Source organism: Poecilia reticulata, chromosome 22 (genome assembly GCF_904066995.2).
Source record: "Poecilia reticulata chromosome 22, P_reticulata-male-v2, whole genome shotgun sequence".
Lineage (NCBI taxonomy): Eukaryota > Metazoa > Chordata > Actinopteri > Cyprinodontiformes > Poeciliidae > Poecilia > Poecilia reticulata.
In genome coordinates this window covers 22,862,409-22,882,923 of record NC_088851.1, presented here as the reverse complement: position 1 = coordinate 22,882,923, position 20,515 = coordinate 22,862,409, and the positions used below count along the sequence as shown (strand labels likewise).

Sequence of the window (20,515 nt, the reverse complement as noted above, 5' to 3'; positions counted from 1 at the left end):
TACTATGGGAAAAACATTATACTGAAACCTCATTAGAAAAGTTTTTTTACAATAAATAAATCAGGAATAGGCCTATTTATTTTCTTTCTTCGTCCCGTTTACTATTAATTTTTGTTTTATGTTATCTTTAGGCTGCAGGCTGATTTCCTTTTTTTACCCCAAGAATTCAGGGCCAACATGAGCAGATTTTTATTTACATAAGTTGGTGAACGTGATAAAAGCTGGACACTGCAAAAACGCACAATCTTATCAAGTATTTTTGGTCTAGTTTCTACTGCAAATATCCTAATACATAAGATATACTAGCTATTTTAAAATCAACAATCCCTGAATATTGAGAAGAAGTACTAATTCCACTGGCAGATCATTTCACTTACAAAATAGAAAAATGTTTTGTTATGAGAAAATAATTGCCAGTGGAACTAGTACTTTTAACAATATTCAAGAATTGTTGATTTTAAAAAATCTTGTATATCTTACTGAAAAGTTACTTATTAGTTCTCTTATTTCAAGTACAGCTTCAAAATTTGTACTTTGCTACGTCTCACCACTGATGGAAATGTTAGATGGAGAGAAAATCCTAATTTTCGTTTTTCATTGTTGTTTTCACAGGATACAGCTCAGTCAGCAGGTTTCCACCCATCAGGAGCCGTGGTTGCCGTGGGAACCCAGACTGGCAGGTACAAATGTAAACTGGTCTCTCAATGAGACAAACTGTACAAATAAAGGTCAAAAACAACAATACAATAACAAATCTGGTTTGACAATAAATTGTTCCAGAAATTATAGAGATAAACTATAATATTGTTGTTTTGAGACCATTTTAAGGTAATATAATGTTAACTGCTTAGTAATGCAAGAACACTCACTTTAATTTCTGACAAATACTTAACACTAGAAGTGGAAGACATTTTAAATATCCAAAATAAATAAACAAAACAACAAATAAAATGGATACTGAAGTCTCTGTAAACAAAATTCATCCAGTCTCTAGAAAGACGAACCATGAGCCTGTTTTAATTCATCATTAGATTAGTAGTTTTATTACAGAGACGGGTTTAAGTGACGCTGACAGGAAGCTTGGTGTGTCTCTGATCCTGCAGGTGGCTGGTTCTGGACACGGACTCGAAGGATTTAGTTACGGTTCACACAGACGGGAATGAGCAGCTGTCGGTGATGCGCTACGGCCCAGGTGTGCTGGTTTCTCTGCTTTACCTGCAGTAATATGTTTAACTTGCCTCATTTAGACAAGTTAAACGCTGAGAGGACTTTAAATTGTTTGGTTTATGCTTATTCCCATAATTTCACATCCTAAACGACGTGACTTTGGTCTGTTTTCTCTAGACGGTAACTTCCTGGCTATCGGTTCCCATGACAACTACATTTACATCTACGCCGTGGCAGAAAATGGCAGGAAGTACAGTCGGGTTGGGAAGTGTTCGGTCAGCTCCGTCTCCTCCTCACCTCCTTCCTCACCTTCTCCTCTCTGAGTCGTTTCTCTAACTTTAATTCTTTTAATCCCTCACCAGGGTCACTCCAGTTTCATCACCCATTTGGACTGGTCTGTGGACTCCCAGTATCTGGTCTCAAATTCAGGCGACTATGAGATTCTCTACTGTAAGTAAGGCCGGTTAAATAAAGCGTAGCGTAGTGGAACCAGACTCCTCAGCTGTGACCTTTGAGCTCATTTTTTAAATGCCATCACTGACATTCCAGTTGCCAAACGTGTTTCATAATACCAGCATTCCTTAGAGATTTTGGTCAAACTGTTACAAGGTTCATGTTAAAACAACGCAGAATGTTGCTGCCGTTATTAAAGCTGACCTACTATGCTTCGATAAACAGGTTAGGATAAGGCTGAGTTATAAAAAGCATTTTCATAATATTTTTTGCACAAAAATTGTCCTTATAATGAAGTTTTTCTGGCTGTTTTAGCGTCTCCTTCACTTTAAATCCAAATAAGCTGCTGCTGGCCACGCCCCCCAACTCCACATTTACACTCAGAAGTAAAAATGGCTGCAAACATATGCATAATTATATAATCAGTCATTTAAAAAACTGAACATTTTAAGTACTTTTGGTCTATGTTGTAATTTGAATAACTTGATATACTTGAAATGAGCCAAAACTATTTTACAAATAACATTTCAGCAAGAAATAGGAACTTGTAAGTTAGTTCTGTCTTATTTAAAATGTAATGAGATATTTGCACTAGAAACTAACAATTTTTGGTAAGATTTTCTACACCACCAACAAGAATGAATCAAGTGTTTTGCTTTGACTGAATTGTATGTTGATAACAAAACACTTGTCCTTTCCAGTGAATTGAGCAGTAAAACCAGCTGACCAAATGGTCTGGAATTCCATGGGTTGCTAGGTAATGGGGCTGGGTTTCTGGGGTTGCTAGGCAACGAGGCTGGGCTTCTGGGGTTGCTAGGTAACGGCACAGTGCCCGTGCAATGTGACTCAACAATCTTGAGGTTTTTGAAATGGCTTATTTCCAGACATGAAAAAAACATTAAGTTATTGCCAAAAAAATCAGCTGAGGTCATTTTTTTAAGCGCTTGGGTTTTTTTTAGAACCAGTTGAGACTCAAATCGAAGTACAAAAACTTTCAAAATACGAATTTTGCATGAGGTCTCCTTTAAGAATTGAAAGAAGTTGAGTTAATTCATTTCTGTTCTGAACCAAAAAGATAAAATACGTAAAAAATTAAAGAGTTAAAAAAAAATCTAAATTTTTTTACTATTCAAAACATTGTTGATTGCTGCAGAGTTCGCAGCCATGTTGCTGATGTAGGACGTCTTTTGTCCCCACAGGGATCCCGTCGGTGTGTAAACAGGTGGTCAGTGTGGAGACCACCAGAGACATCCAGTGGTTCACTCACACCTGCACTCTGGGCTTTCAGGTGTTTGGTAAGACGCTGCCGCCTCCTGCTCTCTCACTCGATGCATGTGCATTTACTGGCCACTTTATTAGGTACACATCTCCAGTAGTGGGTTTGACTCTGTTCTGTTTTCTAAAGCACTTAAATTCTTAATTTTATCAATTCAGCAAAGTGTCTGAAAAATTTCTGAGAGATTTTGGTCCATATTGACACTATTATACCTCCACCACAAGGCTGAATTATTGATATAAGTCAGGACGGATGATTACATTGGTGTTTTTTTTACACAAAATTCAGACTAAAAGGACCAGACAAGGTTTTTCTAATCTGTTTTTGTTGATTTAACCTTTGTGAATTAAAGTTTATTAGTTATTTTATTTTAATTAAAATACAGATTGAAGATATTATGAAAAAAATATAATGATGGTGCAAGAAGAGGCAAACAACATATTGACTATCCACCAAAATTATATAGAAATAAATAATTAACACAATCTTTCGTTCGTTGATCAGAAATTTGCACAATAGTCACATTAAAAGAAATAAAAACATATTTATAAAGTATGAATGTGAATTGAAAGAGAATATGTAACAAAATATAATTGACAATCACAACTCACTAATTAAACAAAAAAAATTAATTTCAAGCACTTTTACCAAGCAAATCAAAATGCCTTAAATCCTGTTTTTTCCTCATGTTGGCTTGTTTTTGATGGGCTGATTTAAATAAAGAACCCAGTGAATGTTTGTTTTTGTTGAACGTCTGACTGATAAAGTGTTTCTGCTGCTCTTTTCTCCTCAGGGTTGTGGCCTGACGGCTCAGACGGCACCGACATCAACGCAGCGTGTGCGTCCAACAACAAGAGCCTCCTGGTGACTGGAGATGATTTCGGGAAGGTCCATCTTTTCTCATACCCATGTTCACAGTTCAGGGTATGAAGCTACACGGGCTACGAACGGTGGCGGTTCGTGATGTGGCTCTCTGCCAAGGGCAGCATAGCATGAGGGGCAACATTAGACTCTGAAGTTGGTCTCTAATATTTATCTTCCAAGTCAGACTGGATTAAATTATTTCATGCTTTTTTTTTTTAAGAATCTACCATCATTTGATTATCTAAAGCCGATTTATCAAACAAATCAATAGAAATAATATTAAAGTTTTTTAAAGGTGACATATTATATGCTTCCTTGAACAAGTCCTGACAGGACTGCGGGCAATACAAAACATGTTCATTCCCACAAAATCATTCTTAAATAATGAGATTTTAGTCTCATTTTGAGGTCCTTTCAGATTGAGATGTTTTAGGGTGTCCTGTCACTTTAAAATCCAAGTAAGCTGCTGCTGGCGGCCACGCCCCCAACTCAGTGTTTCCACTCACACGTGGAAATGGCGGCAAACGGATTAATTACACAAGATAAATATTTTAATTCAGCCGCATCAAGTGGTTCATGCAACAATTATACAACCGTACATCTTTGAAAAGCGGAAGTGGCACCTCCTGCACAACCAACAAGAATGCAGCAAGTGGTTTCTGGATGGTAAGTCAACAAAAAAACACTCGTCTTTTCCAGCAGCCATTTTACAGCGCAGTAAAACCAGCTGACCAAATGCGCTGCAGCTTAACTTGGGTTGCTAGGTAACGGACGGAATTCCACTGGGGTTGCTAGGTAACGGGGCACCGACCCTTGACTATGGCTTAACGGCTCATTTTACAGACACTAACAAACGATAACAGCTGGGTTTTTTCGTTTGAATGCTTGGGCTGATTTCAGAAGCAGCTGAGACCAAAATAGAAGAATAAAAACTTAGAAAATATGAATTTTACCGTGAACAATGGTCGTCATAGATTGGGGTAGAAGCTGTATTTAGTTATTAATGGAGGCAGGAGAGCATTACAGAACTGCCACTGGGTACCAATGTGACCATTTCCTTTTGTTTTATTCAGAATTGTATGAAGAAATGTGTTTGTTTTTTCATCCCTTTCAGGCTCCAAGCCATGTTTACCGGGGCCACAGCAGCCACGTGACAAATGTGAGCTTCCTTCATGACGACAGCCATCTGGTGTCGACCGGCGGGAAGGATATGAGCGTCCTGCAGTGGAGGATAGTCTGAGCAGCCGAACTGAACAGAACTGCACTAAAATGAACCAAACTAAGAAAAAAAAAAAGACTCCAAATAAGAAGTGGATGTGAGTGATGGGAAGTGGTTGAAATGCAGAACTTTTTCTGTTTTCCGTTTTTTTTTTTTTTTGTCACACTACATGAACAAAACAAACAGTCCAACAGAACCAAAGGCTCCGACTTTCTGACTGCACTTCCTCAGCGTGGACGACCCGGTTCTGCTCTCAGGAGGTTTGTTCGCTGCCAGACGGAACCGAATGGAGCCGGAGAGCCAAAAAAAACTGCAATGTTGGGATTGTTTTTGTAACTCTTTAAACTTTTATTTTGTATTTAACAACTCAGGAAAGCACTAATGAAGCAAGACTCTTTCCCACTTAACATATCAAGAAGAACGTCTGGCAACGGCTTGCAAAAGTATCGAACTTTTCCACACGACAACTACAAACTTTGATGTTTTTTACTTAATTTTTATGAGACAGACTAACACAAAGTCGTGCATAACTATGAAATGGTTGAAACGATTAGTCATAATAAATTAATTATTGAACTAATCGTCAGCTAATTTAGTACTCAGTTAATCATTAATTGCTGTTTGCTGAAAAAATTACGTATTCAAAGCTGTAATTAAGACAAAATTGTGCAAAAGATAAATAAATTTTGCATATAAGATGAAAAAAGAACCTTTTAGGTAAAGACTCTTTAAAAGCACCTTTTACAATCTAATTATAATTAATATAATCTAAAAATAATCAGCACTTCCACATATTTTTAAGATTTAATTTTTTTTATCTACACATGCATCCTTTGGCACTAATAATCATGTTACTGCATTTTACCTAATGAAATGTTCATTTTCTTAAATATCAACTTAAAATTTTTATGTATTTCTAATATTACATAAAAAGGCCTACATGTAAAATATGCAGAATTTGCCGGTGTTTTTATCCAATTAATCAATTCATCTTCAGAATAATTGATCGATTAATCGATAACTAAAATAATCACCTAATAATATTTACAGGAAAAAATCTGAATGTTTTTGCTTACAGTTTTATTTCAGGATGGCTCAAACTCAGTCACATTACATGTAAAATAACAGATGTTCAGGTATTGCCACAAATTTTAATTTAGATTAAAGTCTGGACTTTGACTAGGCCATTCTGACACATGAGTATGATGTAAACAACTGTTGCTTTTAGCAGGGTTTTTTCCCAGTATTGCTGTTTTTTATTTCCATCCATCCTTCCATGACATCATGCTGCCACCGCCATGTTTTACCACAGGAATAATATCTTAGTTCTTTTCTACATTTAAATGTATTCATGCTAATTGGAAACCAAAAAAACAAAATTAGGCACTTTGTTGTTGGTCTATCACATGAAAAACCATGAAAGTTTGTTGATGTAAAGTGATTCAATGTGAAAACGTTTAAGAAATGTAAGAAACTGTAACTTTAATTAGAGATATCAGTGACATCATCACAATATAACAAATCAAGTTTCAGCCAATTGGGAACTGAATGAAGGATTTTCTGCATCATAGTCTAAAAATATTTGACCAACACAGCAAAAACACAAAATCTTACCAAATATTTTTAGTCCAGTTTCTAGTCCAAATATTTTAGTTTGCTTGAAATAAGGTAAAACCAACCCATAAGTAACTTTTCAGCAAAATATAGGAGTTTGAATTAACTCAATAATTCCTTAATATTGATGAAAAAGAACTAGTTATTAGATTATTTCACTTATAACTTGGGAAAAATGTCTTGTTATAAATGAAATAATTTATCAGTGAAACTAGAATTTCTTCATCAATATTAAAGAATTATTTACTTAAAACAAACTTAATTTTATTATTTCTAGCAAACTAAAATATTTGCTCTAGAAATTAGACTAGAGATTTTGTGTTTTTGCAGTGTTCAAGCTGAAAAGGAAACATTTTTCTTTTTATTTATTGATTTTAAGCCAAATCTCCCTCTGCCAGTCGTTTCTCCTTGAGTTTTTCTCCTTTTGTCGTCCTGAGTGGGTGAATCTATACCAAGAGACATGGCACAGTTCTGTAGGAACCGAGTGGATATTTGAAACAGTTTTAGCTCTTTTTTTTTTTTTTGATGAAATGTTGTATGTGTCTTTTTTCAAACAAAAAAAGAGGAGCATCAGAAACAAGCACATGTTGTTTTTTGGCTTCTAAGGTTTGCTCCTGCAGAGGAAGGAAGAGACCGTTGCACTGTAATCACCTGACTTTTTGCACCGACACTGAACTGAACCTTTTTCCTCTTTAATGCACTTCTTCCGCCTGGCAAACACCTTGCAGGTTTCTTACTGCTCAGCGTTACATGAAACAATCTGCTCCTTCAGTCTCAGGCAGGTTTCTGCTTCACATCAGAGCCAAACTTTTGGGTGGATTTTAGTGTGAGCGTCTCTGCTGGTGTGTGACTGATGGTTTGAGCTTCGTTCTCAGTAAAATGGATGGATGTAACAGAACCTGTTTTACCATATAACACCTGAAGCTGCAGATTTATTCCCATTAAATACCTAACATCTGACTGAAAACAAACGAAACTTGAAGTTGTCTTCATGTTGTCTTTTTATTTCCACATGATCAAAATAACAACAAAATAACAGTATTTATCATAAAATTGGAGGGATAAATGATTTTGAGTTTCCCTCAACTGGTGAAATTTTTTTTTATCAAACCTTTTATTTGTTTTTATTTTCTCATATTTTCCCTTTTGTCCAGTTTAGTTCATCTTGAGCCCAGAAATAGAATAAGTTGACTGCAAAAACACAAAATCTAGCCAAGTACTTTATCTATTTCTACTGCAAATATCTTACTACACTGGAAATAAGATAAAACTAACTTACAAGTAACTTTTCAGCAAGATATAGGAGCTTAAGTCAATAATTATTTAATATTTCTATAAAAAGTCATTGGCAGATTATTTAACTTGTAACAATAAATTCCCCATAATATAAGAAAACAATCTGCATGTGGAACAAATTATTTTTCATCAGTATTAAATAATTGACAAACTCAGGTTTGTCTTAAAAGTTACTTGTAAATAATTAGTATAGTAGTTATAAACTAGACCAAATTACTTGATAATATTTTTTGTATTTGTATAATTTAGTCAAACCCACAAATGTGCAAATGTTTTAATTTAAATCTTAAATTTATTTAAGGGTTTTCAATAATACACTGCAAAAAAGAAAAACATTACCATTTGTTTTTGGAAAATATCCTTTTACTCTTGAAATAAGACACAACTAGCAAGTAGTTTTTATCAAGAAATAGGAGCTTAATTTCAATAATTAATTCCTTAATATTGATGCAAAAATACTAGTTCCACTGGCAAAATGTCTTGTTATATTTAACTTATAAAAATATTGTTCCCATATTATAAGTAAAATAATTTGTGAGTACTTTTCCATCAATATTAAAGGATTAATTATTTAAATTAAGCTCTCATATCTTGATTGTAAGTTACTTTTGCAAGATATTTGCACTAGAAACTAGACCAAAAATACTTTGTAAGAGTTTGTGTTTCTATAATTTGATGTTGATTTGTGTTCTTTTATTTTATATTTTACAATCATCGTTGCTTTTTAAGACAAAGGCCAGACGCCTGTTAATTGGCGGCACCCAGTGGAGTCCCGCTCCCACTTTTTGGGAACCACTGGGAGGAGGAGGGGGCTTGGTTCAATGCTCGCCTTGGCCGCTGGGGGGCAGTCTTGAGTTGCTCCTGTTCCTTCTCCTTCTTCGCCCACCGTGTTAGCAATCCACGAAATCTGCTTCCCCGGCTCACCACAACCAGGACCAAAACACTCCGGATGGGGAGGAAATGCTCCACGAAGGATACCGAGCCGCACCGGCGCTGTTGACCGAGCGTCTCTGAGCCGAACATGGGCCTGAGGAGCCGCCAGCGAACCGCCGGAGCTCCGCTGAGACAGCGCAACACAAAGCGCATGGAGGCGCGCGCTCTGGTTTAGCGTCTGCGGATCATTTCAGCTGTTTTTTTTTTTTGTTTGTTTGTTTTTTTTTCTTCTTCTCCTCTTTCTATTACTGACGCTGCTTGGACGCTGGAGGGCTGTTTTTATTTTTATTTTTCTTCACATTTATCAAGACGGATCTGACGCTCATTAGTGCACCACTAACGGCTGGATAAAGGAGAAGAAGACGAAGAAGAAGGAGGAGGAGGAGGAGGAAAATGAGGTAAGCTGCTACCGCTGCTGCGGCTCCATGCGCTCCGTTTGACGCGTCATGACAGATGCTCTGCCCTCTTCCTTCCCCCTCGCATATGTCTGAAAATCACTGCAGCAGCTTTGGCTCATTCATCAGCTCGGTTCGGAAACCCTCCCCCTCCCTCCTATTTTATGTTATTTTATTTTATTTACTTTTTTTAACCCACTTCTCCTCTCCATTGTCACCTACACCGGACCCGCCCTTGTGAGCTAAAAAGCCGGACTCAGGCCCCCGGGTTCGTGAATCGTGTTGTCATGGAAACGACAGCATCGTGTATATCTCCTAATCGGTGATGTACGGGGAAAGAAAAGGCCCCGTTTCGGTGTATGTGACCGCCATATGTGAGCCGCTGCAGGGGATAAGTGGGGGTGCTTATGGCAGCAGCAGGAGGAGGAGGGGGGTGTTTATTCTAGTGGTTGCCAGGCAGGTTAATAGCCCACCCCCCACCCACTACACACACACACACACACACACTTCAACAGCATGGATCCAAGCCATATTTGCTCATTTAAAAAGATATTCTATATTTGAGCTCTACTCAAATTATCTGATACTCACTGGCGCTAACAAAGAGAAAAAATGGGTACATACATACTAAAGGCGATGCATAGGGGGCGCCGCCATAGAGGGGGCGCCAAAGACAGTGACGTACAAATTTAATTTTTTCAATTCTTTATGCTGACTAGAAATAGAAATTAAACAAAGCTAACTTACAAGTAACTTTTTAGACAGGAGGAGCTTATTTTAACTAATAGTTCTTTAATGTTTATATAAAGAGAGCTAGTTCCACTGGTAGGTTATTTTACTTATCACATGGGAAAAATGTCTTGTTATAAGTTAAAATTTAGCCAATTTTTTAAAATCGATGCTAAGGAATTAAGTACTTAAATTAATCTCCTGTGTCTTCTTGCTAAAAAGTTATTTAACTTTTTCTGTATTTTAACGGTGAAGTACCAGACCTGCTGGAATAACAAAATTTGCTGGACTATAAATCGTCCCAGAAGTTATTGCGATGAACAAAAATATCGTTGTTTTGAACTGGAAGACATTTTAAATATCCAAAATGCAAACAAAACAACAGAAACAACTAATAAAATGAATTATAAATAAATGTATCCTTTAAAATGTAGGCTACTTCAGACGAAAGATTTTTGTCATCTAATTTTTAGTAGAAAGAGAGAAAAAAAACAATAAATCATCGAAGTAGACATTACATCACGTTATGATATCATTCCCTCATTAAAAACATACCCGGAGTGTTGCCTTGATTCTTTCATGCATGTCTGAGAAGCCTTTCTAACTCCATGGCAACCATTGAACTGTGCAAAACGCCGGGTTGGACCTAGCCCCGCCTCCAACGGTAAAGCTCCTCCTCAGAGCTGCAGTTTCCAAGTTTCTGCATTACAGAGCAACTCATCAGCTCCTTCAGACTAGCCAGCAACAATTAGCAAACACTTGGTGGAACTGCACATCATTATACAAACTACTTCTCAGGGCATAACTGGGAAAAAAAAAAACATTGTTAAAGGGTTAATAGAGAAGCCATTTTGTAATGACTTCCTGAAGGCAAAGTTTCAGAAAGAGTGTTTTTTTTTAAAGAGACAGAGGCCTAATTTTAAGGCTTTAAATTACAAAGTATCATTTATTTTAAGTAATATTTGATATAGCATTTTTAAACAAGTGAAGTTAACATATATTTTTATTATAAAATGGCTGAAAAACATCTAATACTGCCCCTTTAACGGCTGTGACGTACACCTCAGACAGGACAACGCTGCGTCCCTGCTGATCGAGCCGATGTTCTGGCGATCTGCTGCCAGGCAGCTCCAGCTCCATCCTGTCGCTTTGCCGGGTCAGAACCAGTAGCTGAACTTCTTTCCTCTCAGACAGCAAACATGTATGTGGCTCCTTCCAGCTGGACGAACGCACGGTTTCCTCCCTTTCTGTGGAGCTCAGCTCCTTGCGTCCTGTGTGTTTATTTTTGCCAGAGGCAGGTCTGCTCTTTGACTTAAGCCCAGAAGGGAAGTCTTAAATCTCCGCAGAGAAACCACTCGCTTCTGTTGCAGTGTATGGAAGAGGTGCAAATTATTGAGCAATGAGGTCATCTAAAGTTGATTGACCAACAATTAATTGATAAGCGGCCATTTTCTTTACAACTTGAGTTTTCTCTTGGTCATTCCATAGCATGAATCTGTTGTTTTTTATCTTGAAAGAATGTTAAGACTTCTCTCCATGAAGTGAATTAACTCACTACATCCCTCAAAATCAACCATAATTATCAGCATTATGTTTTTTTTCTCTCCATCATGTTATAATTTTTCTCCGTTATGCCCTTTCCTTTTCTTGCATATTATTTTTACTTTTGTAGCACATCAGTAATTATTGAATGAGAAGTTGACCCTTCTCCCGCTAAATGAACGTTATGAGGGTAAAACTTGACTTAAGGAGCTTGGTGAGTGTTTATATTCGACAACAGAAGCACATAAAGTGCAGACTCTGGACTCTGTTTGGAACGTTTCTCTTTCCTGTTCTCGCCGCCATTTTTGTTTCCGTATCAACTGCTCCGCTTAAGGATGACCAGCGGCGCCCTCTGCTGGATGGCAGCGAAACAACAACACAGAAAGAAGGTCAAAGCCCTAAGCAGACTTTACGAGTTAATCAATTGGGACTAATTTTAATCTGATAAACCATTAATCAACAATTAGCTGTAAGTTGGTTGTTTGCATCACTATGGAGGAAGATTTTTATAAAAATGTAACCTCATTCTGGGCTTTGTTGCATAATGTTGGTGCGTTGAAGCGTTGAATACATGAGTGCATTTTTAGTCCTTTGGCTGTGCATTGCTTTATGCTGTCAGGTCTGATGAAGTTCTTGCTGCTGGAAGAGCAGGAAGCTTTAAAACAGTTGGGCTTTTGTCCTGCACCGTCACTGCAGGATGATTTCTGAAGCGCTTGTGCTGGTGACTCACTGTTGGAGAGGTAAAATGATGGAGGACACACTGGGAGGTAAAATGCTGAGCTGCACTGCAGGCTGCTGCTGCTAGCGTCCATCTGAGCCAAAGTCATCCGTCTCCAAGCTTTAAACTGGCAGACAGACTCACAATAAACCCTGGAATGTCAGGGAGAAAATTCAACCTTCAAGGGGAGAAAAAAAATGTCTTCTAACTGTTAATGATTGTGTAGTTTCTATCTGAGGGGTCAGAAAAGCTCGTAAAATTATTTATTTTCATTTTGTCCCACATGGAAAAACGGTTGCCATGCTTGCAAAGTAGTAAATCCAAAATCAAGCCTCCAGGTTTTGTAGAGCAAAAACTTGAAAGAGATTTTTACGACAGTGTATTTGGGCCTTTGGAAATAGAGAAAAATGAGTAAATTTCCACCAAAAACTCAGAAATTTTGTGATTAATCTCAAAAATGTTGTAGAAAAAAATGCAAAAAAAAAAATTGAGATTTGAAATTGAGAAATGTTCATGTTTGTTTTTGGAGAAAAATAATTTTTTTTCTAGCAAATTTCCTTTTTTTTCCAGAAATTCTTTGAGGTTTTCTTTGGGGGGGTGTTGCAGAAATTTACCACTTTATCTTTTCCCACAATGGCTATAGAACAGATTTTGCACGTTTGCTGTATTAAAAGAAAGACATCTAATTTTCAGTTTATTTTTGGCTTGATTGAATAAATTTATTTTCAGCAATAAGAACATTATTTGGGAAGGGATCTACAACCTTTAATTAAAAAAATAAAAGCCGATTCCTTCAAAAAGCTGACTTTTATTAAAAAGCCAACTTTTTCGCTTTTTATTAAAAGTCTCTTGGTTTTCCCTTTTTGTTAAAATTTGGCTATAAAAGCACAGATACTTTGTGTTGTAATTTAGTTTTTCTTGTGTAAGAAAATTATGTTGGTAACAATCTTGATGCTCCGATCATGCTAATCCGGTTGAGTGTTGGTAGCTGTGCGCTGCTTTACCTGCTGTCTGGCCGCTCCGGATGTCCTTTTTTTCTGCATTGAGCCTCATTGTAGCCAAACTCCGTCAACTGCTTCTTTTTAAAACGTCTTATATGATTCGTTGTGTTGATGCATTTTGATGTGCTTCAGCCCTGAGGTAATTTTTCGCCACAACGCGCAAACGTCCCCATTCACTCTCAGAGCGTTAAAGTTCCACACGACAGGATCTGTTGCTGCGCGCTTGCGCAGTGTGAAGGAAAGAGGAGATCAGCTGCACATGCAGCTGCGAAGTGAGATACAGTTGGTCGGTTTGAGTGATCGGCAACAAGAGAGCGTGATCTGTGATCACTGATCATATACTTTTCACTGAAATTGGCCAATTATGATAGATCAGCACAGCTCTAATCTTGATCTTGATTACAAATTAAAAGTCTCTGTCTGCCTCTTTGGGCTAAATTTGTATTATTTTTGATTTACAGTTGGGGGTCTCACAAAATCAGTTGAAGGGCCACAAATGGTCCACGGACCACACCTTGGACATCCATGCTTTCTGCTATTCATTTTATTTTCCAACCCCTTTTGGCTGTGTGTACAGCTCATACTTTTGTCTTAAAATTTAATATTTTCTTAAATTATCCCCAAAACAACATATTTGTTCATAAAGAGAATAAACCTGTCATAGTCCTTAAATGTGTCCTAAAACAAACTACAAGTTTTTTGCTTGTCCAGCAGATGGCAATACTTTCTTTCTCCCCGTTTAAAACTTGCAGCCAAGTTTCACACTTTTTGTGAATTTCTCCAAGAAATAAGTTTTGTACTGCTATTATTGCTGCATAATTGCATCTGTCTGTCTCTCTAATAACAATATTAACAATTAATTTTAGTTATTTATCTTTTTAAAAAACGGTCCAATGTTAGTATCTTCCTTTTAAAATAGTTAATTTTAAGGAGTTTACATTTTTTGTCCCTAGAACCTTGACTGGAATTTCTTTTAAATCTGACAATATAAAAAAAATATTTATAGCCTCAAAACCACTGTTAGAGAGAATAATGGATTTGTATCACAGTTTACAGAGAAATCCTACAAGCAGTAAAATCTGACGCCTCTCCATTTCTGTGAAGAAGGAAGTTGCTCTCAGTGTTTCCTTTGGAGGTTTTTGTAGTTTCCTTCAGTGGTACTTGGTGTAGCGCCTCCACAGGTGACGAGGAGAACTTTTTTTCCCCCGTTTAGTTTGGATCGTTTGACACAATGAAATCTGAAAGCTGAAAATTCATAAAATATTTCAACTTTGGTCCCCAATAAAACTGGACCATCAGGTGTGAAAACGCCCAAAACATTTAAATCACAAACAAGGAAATACTTTTTTTTTTTTGCATCATTTCCTAGTAAATATAAAACATCTTGTTACTGTTGATCAAAAACTTGGGAACTTTAGTGGTGAAGTAATCACTTGTGGATTTTATAAAATTCCTGTTGTATTTCCGTGACCTTATTAGCTCCAGGCTGCATATTTCCTGCCATTTTAAGGCGCACAAAGCCCTCTAATCTTTAAGATTGCTCTTTGTTTGCTTCCTGCACCTCGGCTTGCCGTAAAGAAGCTTAATGTCTGCGTTGCTTCGGCCAGATGGACCTGCGTGCGGACAAACTAAACCCACATATGAACTACAGAGAATTATATTACACATAATTGCTGCTCAGTTTGTCTGAACTGGAATAATTTAATGGAAACAAAGGGTAAACTATGGCTACACTGCAAAAACACAAAAGTAATTTTGGTGGAGTTGCTAGTTAAAATATTTTAGTACACTTGAAATAAGACAAAACTAACTTAAATATAACTTTTCGGCAAGATGTATGAAGGCTTGCTTTAAGTAAATAACTCCTTAACATTGATGAAAAAGTTCTAGTTCCACTGGCAGATTATTTTATTTATAATAAGACATTTTTCCCATGTTATATGTGGGATAATCTGCCAGTGGAACTAGAACTTTTTCATCAATATTAAGGAATTATTTACCTAAAATAAGCGACTATATGTTGCTGAAAAGTTACTTATAATTTAGCTTCGTCTTATTTTAAGTGTAGTTCGATGATGACCAGGAATACTTGGTTAAGAGTTTGTGTTTTTGCAGTGTAACATGTAATTTCCATCCTGTGGAAGTCATTCCTCGGGGGCCGGTCTGCAGCGATCACATGCTCTCTCTCTCTCTCCTTCGTTCCCTTTCCTCTTCATCTCCCTCCTACTCCCTCTCTCTCTCTTTGCCTCATGCTTTGCTGGCGTGGTGGTTTCTTAAAAAACAGCTTTTGAGGATGTGAAGAAGGGAAAGCCTGAGTGTGCTGCAGCATGTGTGGCTCTCCGTCCTCTCAGACCGACACTTCCCCCTCTCCTCCGTAATCTTCACCTTTTTTTTTGTATCTCCTCTCATCCTCGAGGATAGCGTCCTCTCCAACATGTACTCCCTGGATGACTTCGGGTAAGGCAGCGCGACTCTTCCTCGCCGCCTCTCGTTCTGTGTTTGTGGAGTTGTGCGAGTCGCCGTCAGATTGCTTCTGGAATGTGTGGGAATGATTCTTCGCTCCTGAGTGTTTCTTTTTAGAGCTTGGCTCGGCTTTCAGACCACATAATCTGCTTCCTTCTCGAAAGAACGCTCGCAGGATTGCTCGTCTGAAAGAAAACAGGGAATTTTTCTGCCTTTGCTTCTGCGTCTGAGCTGCTCTTCGTGCCGTGAACTCCTCTGGTGTTGCAGAGAAAATGAGAAAAATGCTAGGAAAGATGCCAGTTTCTCTTACACCCTCCCGTCTGTGTTTTCTTTGCTTGGAGAGAATTGATTTTGATTAGCTTAGTTCCCATTTTTTCCAGGCAGCAGGAATGAGTTTCTGCCTCAATGCTGCCAATTCGCTGCAGTGATCTGACTCAATGCATCACCTAAAGTAGGAGAGACAGGAAGAAAAGGATAGAGAACGTTAATCTAAGATTGCTGGATGAGCTGGAGTAGCAAGAGCCAGATGACATTCAGACAAAGAGGTTTGTGCATAATATGACAGATTACAGCTGCTCAATGCTGATTTGTTGCAGCTAGCCCACAGATGTGGGTCAGGAGGGATAATATCGATGGTTTGGATTTGACCGCTTGAACTCCAGTGATCTATTGCAACCAGATCACATGGGAAACCTGTCTGCATGTCGGAGCATGGAGGGAAAGTGGCTCAGACTGTCATTTCATCTTACAAACACACGGGAATGAACCGATTAATCGGATTAACCATGATTAATCGATTAACCATTAATAATCAGTTAATCGTTGACTGGAGTATGCAGACTTGGAAATATGCAATTACCTGGAAGAAAAACGTATTCAGAGCTGTATTTAAGCCAAAACTGTACAAAAAATTCATTTTAAAAAGATCAAACTTCCACTAAAGGCATGCTTAGTTATTGCATTTTAGGCACTTAAATGTCTATTTTATTTAAAAAGGTAACTTGGTTATTTGTTCAGTTGTGTTTTTTAAATGTATTTCTATTATTGTATAAAATAAGCTTTTGTGGTTAGATGGAAAAAATCTGCAGAATTTTTTATCCAAATAGTCAATTGATTGTCTGAATAATCAATAGAATACTCAGTTTGCAAAATAAACATACATTTCTTATCAATACGACTGTCAGGCTCATGTTTGCCTGTAAACGAAAGTGCACTGTAAAAACACCAAATCTTACCAAGTATTTTTGGTCTAGATTGTAGTGCAAATATCTTAGTACACTTAAAATAAGACAAAACTCAGTTCACAGTTGAGCAAGATCTTTTAAGTAAATAATTCTTAATATTGATGAAAAAAATACTAATTCATTGTAACAAGACATTTTCCCGTTAAGTGAAATAACCTGCCAGTGGAGCTATTACTCTTATTTAAGGTGTACTAAGATATTTGCACTAGAAACTAGACATAAAATACAAAACAGAAAAGAGTTTTTGTTTTTACAGAGTGCTAATTCCCTTTAGCGATGAGGGCGAGTGATGCTGTCAGTAGGTTGGGGGTTTGTGTTGTGCAGTATGTATCCATGTCGATTAGCCGGAGGCCTGATTGGCATCTAAGGACATTTGGATTAAATAATTGATGTAATCTGGGGCGATCAGTGTGCTGGTTTTATGCTTTTCACTAGATATGATATTCAAGTTTATTTTAATGCATTTAAATATGACCAAATAGTGAATTTAATTCAGTTATCCACTTCAAAATGGTGAGACTCATATTAAACATAGATGTATTTTGCATCTTTATTAGCTAGTCATACTGTGGAGACGTTTAAAGTGAGGTTACGTTCCAACACTCAGACATGTCTGCCCACCTAAACCAGGGATCTACAACCTTTTCAACCTAAAAATGTTGTTTTCACACCTGATAATCCAGTAGACTTGGTTCAACTGGGGGCCAAAAAAAACTGTTGCTGCTGTTTTCTTTCACACTGCTTTGTGTCAAACGATCCAAACTAATCGATAAATCTGTTCCCCTCCTGGCCTGTGGGGGCGCTGCACCAAAAACCACTGAACGAAACAACATGAAAACCTCTGAAGAGCGCAACTTTCTTCTTCACAAAATGTAAGGAAAGAAGGAGTAGCGTCAGATTTTAACATTTGTAGGATTTCTGTTTTCTGTTTGGCAAAAGTTCTTACAGATATAGGAGCTTATTTTAAGTACATAATTCCTTAATATTGATGAAAAAGTACTTGTTCTGTTGGCAGGTAAATTAAATTATAACATGGGAAAAAATGTTCTTATGAGCGAAATAATCTACCAATGAAACTAGCACTTTTATCAATAAGCAAAAAAATAAACTCCTTCATCGTGCTGAAAAGTTACTAAAAAGTTAGTTTTATCATATTTCAAGTGAACTAAGATATTCGCCCTAGAAAGTAAACCAAAACTACTTAGTAAGATTTTGTGTTTTTGCAGTGTAGAGGTTTGCATGCAGCTTTACGTGTCGGTTTTCCCTGAGCAGAGGCTGAGAAAACAGGGTTGGTCTCTTTGTGGGTGTTGATGAATATTTAGCATGAACCCCTCTGCAGCTAATGAGTGTCGTATTCATGTATTCACGCGCCACAGCCGAGGCCGAGGTCACCCCGATCAATATTAGTCACCGCAGTATAGACCGCTGGTTGTTAATTTAGGCTCTGCTCATCACTGGCTGGTGGAGGGGAGGGGTGAGCGGTACAGCAGGAACCCCAACAGCAGACTGAAAAAGCTGTGTATCATGGAAGGGGGCGGGGCTTAGGATATGAGGTAATCTCCCCTGGGTTAGCATTATGACAATAGCACAGAGGCTCATACACACAGCTGGCAGGTCAATGACTTCATCTCTGCCCGTCTGTCAGTCATCTCTTTGTTGCTGGAAGGATGGATTATTGGTCCCACTGTGGATGCAGCAGTGCATGAATTCAGAACCACTGGATGCTTCTCATCTCTTTTACCAAAAGGATGTTTTCTTTCACATCACTTCTTTTTAATTCTGGTCGAACGTGACGGTAAAAGCCGCTCTCCTGATTCTGTTTCCCTTTTGACCAAAATGGACATTCATCGGGTCCAAGCGGTGCGATACTGCCTCCCTCAGAGCGTCAGTGACTCGGGGTTGTTTTACAGACATATCGCTGCCAGGTTTGTGCTGACACTTTCTTTGTCTGTGAAACGATTAATCAGATTAATCATGATGAACTGATTGTTGAAATAATCGTCTAGTAATTTAGTAATTGATTAATTGTTAACCAGAGTACAAAGACTCAAAAAAAAATCTATTTTCTGAAAGAACAACATATTCAGAGCAGTAATTAAGCTAAAAATATACAAATTGTATTTGCAGTTAATATAAAAACCTTCTTTTTCTGTAAATGTGTTTTACAGCAATTCCTCAAGTTCCCCATTTTTAGTCTCACCTGGTTCAAATTCACTAATTGAATGCTATGTTGTTGCTTTTTAGGCAATAAAATGTTACTTTCTTATTTAAAAACTTGAATTATTTGTTTTTGTATATTGTATAAAAATGTTAAGAAGTTAAATGTAAATCTGCACAATGTGGCAGGTTTTAAATCAGATTAATCAATTAATCATCAGAATAATCGATTAATTGTTAGTATACAGACTTTTAAAAAAGGCAATTTGCATAAAATATTGAGCGGCAATTAAGCTAAAACTGTAGAAACTGTATAAACATTTTGCATTTAAGATAAAAACACATTTGTCTGTAAATATGTTTTACCTAAAACTCCTCGAGTTGCATAGTTTTAACTTGATCCAGTTCAAATTGTTGTTGCATTTTAGGCAATAAAATATTTATTAAAAACATTATTTTAATTATTAGTTTTTTATTATATAAAAAAACTTGAAGTTAAATGAAAAACATGCAGAATGTGGCATTGTTAAAAATCAGATTAACCGATTAATCATCAGCATAATTGATTAATCAATTTGTACAATAATAGTTAGTTGCAGCTGAATTCTGTGGATGAGCATTTCCTCTGATTATAAATATTAGAGAAGAGTGAAGTGAAATGTTATGACTGAAATTAAATAATAAAAACACTTTATGAGGAATTTTAAATGAGTTGGACGGGGTGAGTGTGAAAAAGGAAGAAAGCTTCTCAACATTTGTGCAGCACAGATGGACAAATCTTCCCTTTTTGTATTTTAATCAGAGCTAAAATACTAATCTGTATCTTAATCTGCTGTATGGAAACAGAATTGAGGTTATTTGGGATTAGCTGCTGTGTAGATGACTGGTTTGAGCTAACTGTTATGTTTTTCCTGTACAACAGTGAAGCTGATCTATCGGTTTGTAGATCCTGTCTGGTTGCATCTTCTCAGTGAAAGTCAGAGATGCAACGAGCCTCGTCGATATTCAGAACACTCTGCAGCTTCGCACAGAGCATCTCTGAACAGCAGAGCTCTTTAAGGCCTCCATGCATTTTTAATTCACACATGTATTAAACACAGTTCGGCTTCTGGCTGAGGCAGCAGTCTTTCAGGGCAGTGGACTCTGCAGGGACGATGCTAACAGGGTCGCTGCGGTTGTCCCCACAGCTCTGTTGGTGGCCTTGTTCATCTTTAAAAGGAACATTTTGAACAATTGGACCTTTTTGTGTTCCTTCTGCTTAAAATTGTCTTGACTTTTGGGGTAAAAAGTCCTGTTTTGGAGTTTTAAGCTATAAAAATCCACAGTTAGCTTTTGACAGTTGTATTTTGTTGGTGTTATACATGCAGGGGCGGCTGCATGCTGAGCCAACTGTAACATGTACATAATTAAAGAATCAGAAGCAGGGGAATATACCTCTAGGTTA

General features: G+C 37.3%; 2 protein-coding genes across 14 annotated transcripts in view; both read left to right on the top strand.

Moving 5' to 3' along the window:
* Positions 1-7,569, top strand: part of eml1 (EMAP like 1) — a 63,528-nt gene extending 55,959 nt beyond the window's left edge. For all 10 annotated transcript variants that reach the window (XM_017302619.2, XM_008400015.3, XM_017302615.2 and 7 more), the window contains 7 exons: positions 613-680; positions 1,104-1,192; positions 1,345-1,442; positions 1,530-1,617; positions 2,820-2,915; positions 3,690-3,820; positions 4,875-7,569. In XM_017302619.2, the coding sequence (XP_017158108.2) occupies positions 613-680; positions 1,104-1,192; positions 1,345-1,442; positions 1,530-1,617; positions 2,820-2,915; positions 3,690-3,820; positions 4,875-5,000 (696 nt within the window). In that variant the 3' untranslated portion in view covers positions 5,001-7,569. The remainder of the gene's footprint in view (positions 1-612; positions 681-1,103; positions 1,193-1,344; positions 1,443-1,529; positions 1,618-2,819; positions 2,916-3,689; positions 3,821-4,874) is intronic.
* Positions 7,570-8,742: 1,173 nt separating this feature from the next.
* The window catches only part of evla (Enah/Vasp-like a), a 45,305-nt gene continuing 33,532 nt past the window's right edge, over positions 8,743-20,515 (top strand). The window contains exon 1 of one of the 4 annotated variants that reach the window (XM_008400019.3): positions 8,743-9,220. In XM_008400019.3, the coding sequence (XP_008398241.1) occupies positions 9,216-9,220 (5 nt within the window). In that variant the 5' untranslated portion in view covers positions 8,743-9,215. Of the gene's footprint in view, positions 9,221-15,371; positions 15,665-18,524; positions 18,840-20,515 lie in introns of those variants that run through there. The other 3 variants (XM_008400017.3, XM_008400016.3, XM_017302550.2) reach the window with 3 other exon arrangements.